Source organism: Cupressus sempervirens, chromosome 6 (genome assembly GCF_028749045.1).
Source record: "Cupressus sempervirens isolate cs-2001-9-10 chromosome 6, ASM2874904v1, whole genome shotgun sequence".
Lineage (NCBI taxonomy): Eukaryota > Viridiplantae > Streptophyta > Pinopsida > Cupressales > Cupressaceae > Cupressus > Cupressus sempervirens.
In genome coordinates, this window is record NC_143123.1 from 22,329,115 (window position 1) to 22,332,501 (window position 3,387).

The 3,387-nt window shown below is 31.3% G+C and overlaps 1 protein-coding gene across 1 annotated transcript; it reads left to right on the forward strand.

Annotated features, from left to right (window-relative positions):
- The first annotated feature begins 984 nt into the window (after positions 1-984).
- LOC149550874 (uncharacterized) lies at positions 985-2,158 on the forward strand. The gene is made up of 4 exons (XM_089790012.1): positions 985-1,219; positions 1,326-1,417; positions 1,813-1,931; positions 2,011-2,158. The coding sequence occupies exons 1-4, from the start codon at positions 985-987 to the stop codon at positions 2,156-2,158; spliced, it is 594 nt and encodes a 197-aa protein (XP_089646138.1).
- Positions 2,159-3,387: the final 1,229 nt, after the last annotated feature.

Here is a 3,387-nt window from a genome sequence, read left to right on the forward strand (position 1 = left end):
TCATGGACTTAATTGACTTTGTAGTTTGCATTTTCATAATTGATTTCAATATAACTTTTTGAAATTTGTGTATGGATGTTAAATAATCATAAATAGATGATGTTAATTGAAATGAGGTTTACATAGTATTTTTATTGTCATGAAAAAAATTTATATGCAGAGATTTATATTACATTTAACAAAGCTAGATTGTTACTATGCAAAACAAATATAGTCAAGGTAAATTATGAAATGGTTAGATATAAAAAATAAATAAAAAATTGTACTTTGATTTAATGATACGAGGTATTTATAACATTTATTTCATTGTATTTAGATGGAATTATTGATTAAAAAAATTTAATTACTTATATATTTTTTATTTAGTGCATTTTAGATTTTATCTAATTAGTTGTAAAAATGAAATATTTTCTATCGGCACATTGTTGCATGCACAAAAGCATGCCACTGCTAGTCTATTTTGTTGAAGTAAGTTTTTCAGATTTGAGTTATTGAAGAAAAAGACTATTGAATAATTGAGAGCTCTCATCAGGTTGTATAAAAAGAGAGTTGAAATGCGCTAGCTCAATTTATAAGGCAGGCTGGTCTATAGACTTTCTTTAGCTTGGTAACCGTTAAAATAATTTCTTCAGCTTTAAAATCAGCTATTGCTGCTCTAGATACTACTTAATTATATATGAACATATAGAAATATGTCCACTAGAAACTTGGAACAAAGCTTCATACAGCCACAACATATTTCCGTTTCAACTGCAAAAATCCAGCGAGACTACGGCTTTTTACATAAATCTGACAATGTTTCTATTTTCCTGTCCAAAAATCAAGCTGACCCAATTATTTTCAAACTTCACAATTAATATGAGTGATCTGATTCCGCTCAAAAAAAAATTCACTTCTTACTAGTATAAATCTCTTATCTGAGGCCACCTTCTCCCATTGCTACATATCTCCACATCAAAGTTTAGAAAGCTTGGCTATCCTATCATGGAGAACAAACAAACCGATTCAGGAACAGCAGGAAATGGAAATAAAATGAGGTATGAGGAGGAGGAAAATGCAGTGAATGTGAGAAAAAGAGTGGTGGTACTTGTGGATGAATCTCCTGAAGCAATGGTGGCATTTTTGTGGGTTCTCTCTCATGTTCTCAACGACTTGGATACTCTTATACTTCTCTACATTGTTGACTCCCAGAAAAGTGTGTTACCCACATATCTAAAAGGTACATATTAGGACATTAAGAGCCTTCCCCACATATATCAAAAGTACATATTTGAACTTGAGGATATTAATTGCCTCCATTGCTTTTTTTTAAACTCAACATGCAGGCAAACTTCGCTGTGAAAATGGGCATGCAAGAAACTTGGGTTTTGATTTGGCCAGCTATTTGAAGGAATTATGCAAGGCACATAGATCACAGGTACTTTCTTTATATCAATTTTTGAAGCTATTTTACCTTAAACAAATGGTTCATTCAAAATAATATAGATGATCTAAATAATATAAGTAATCTTATATTTTGACTCAGTCAAAATAACATAGATGATCCAAATAAAATGAGTAACATTGCATTTCAAGAATCATTCAAAATAACATAGATGCCCCTAATGAAATAGGTAATCTTATATGCTTGCCTCATTCAAAATAACGAAGATGATTCCAATGAAATAAATAAGCCTACATTTCAAAACTAATTCAAAATAACATAGATAACCCAAATGAAATAGATGACCCCAGATTTTGAATCATTCAAAATAACATAGATGACCCAAATGAGATAAGTAACCCTACATGTTGCTGTGAATAATGGGACAGGTACAAACTAAAGTAGTAGTTGTGGAAGGAGATAAAGGGCCTACCATTGTAGATGAGGTCAAGAAGTTGAAAGCCTCGGTGCTTGTTTTAGGCCAGAAAAAGCCTTCTTTGGTTCAGAGGTATGAAGAAGTTCTTAATTGTGATATGCATTGTGTATCGTATATAAATGGTGAATAACACATGCTCATTCATTGGCAGGATGTTTCATGCAAAGAAAGACGGATTGGTAGATTACTGCATTGCAAATGCAAAGTGCTTGACAGTGGGGGTAAGGAAGAAGAGTAAAAAGCTTGGTGGGTACATCATCAACAGCCGCTTGCACAAAAATTTCTGGCTTCTCGCATAGAATGAAGTTTTGGGTAGATATTATCAAATTGCAGAAGGTTTATGTATCATTCGTTGCTTTAAGCACTCAGATTTGATCAACAAAAAGAAACATGTTTTTGCAAATAAAGAAGGTTTAGGTATTGTTTGGTGCTTCATTGAAAGTTTGATACAGGTGTAAGATATAATGGTTACCTTTATCTGTCAAAGGTTTTAGACATTTGACTGTCTTTTGATTGGTGTTTTATGGAGCAACAAATTATAGCGATTTTAATGTACAAAGCATATAATTATATTCTGTCAAGTTTTGATTAAAGAAATGATATTTATTAAATAATATAAAGTTTATATATCATTTGTTATCTTGATGAAAGATTGAGATCAGCCTAGGATTTGATGGTCACTCTTATTTGTTCATTATGTTTTAACATCTTTTGATTGGTGTTTTATCAAAAAAATATCTAGAATTTTTTTTTAAATGAAGTATTCTTTTTAAGCAATCATATTTTAGAAAGATACATAATGACATGTTAATGTTAATGTGGAAAGATGTGCATAACATGCATTAGTTGAGTTCATTGAAGATTCATGATGAACCTAGGGAAATACAACATGTTTTTATTTTCTTGTTAAATCAATGTACACTTGGATTATATTGACAGTAAGAGCTAGAGATGATTTCCAACTTACTTAGAGGATTTGTAAGGAGGGAAATTCAAATTTCTTTCAAAGTATTAAGGCAGTGTAAAACCTTAATTGAGGAGATATATTAATAATAATTTATGCACAAAGTAAGTGTATGTGGTAAAGAAAATTTGGAAATCATGTGTGAGGTGATAACAAATAGTGAATCAAGGAGTGTGATTTAACATAGGATTTGGTTTGAATGTGAAGAAGAAGTGTGATCCTAATTGGATATGTTCAAGTAAGACATTATTTCTATTTTTTAGATCATTCTACTTGTGATTCCCTAATAGTTGTAGCAAGCTAAATCCTTTAACAGGGTCATACTTAGCAGTGTGAGAAGGATCTTTAACAGGATCTGAAAGCTAAATCCTTTAATATGGTAACACATTAACTTGTTTTTTAAATCTCTTAGTAGGGTAGTCTTTAATACGACTTTCTAGCTCCTGATAGGGTTAAGATACTCCTAACAGGGTATGCCTTTAACAAGGTCATTGTAATTGACTAGTCCTAAGAAGACATATATCATACATCTTAGTAAAATATTGTGGTTCCATCTCTGTCGTG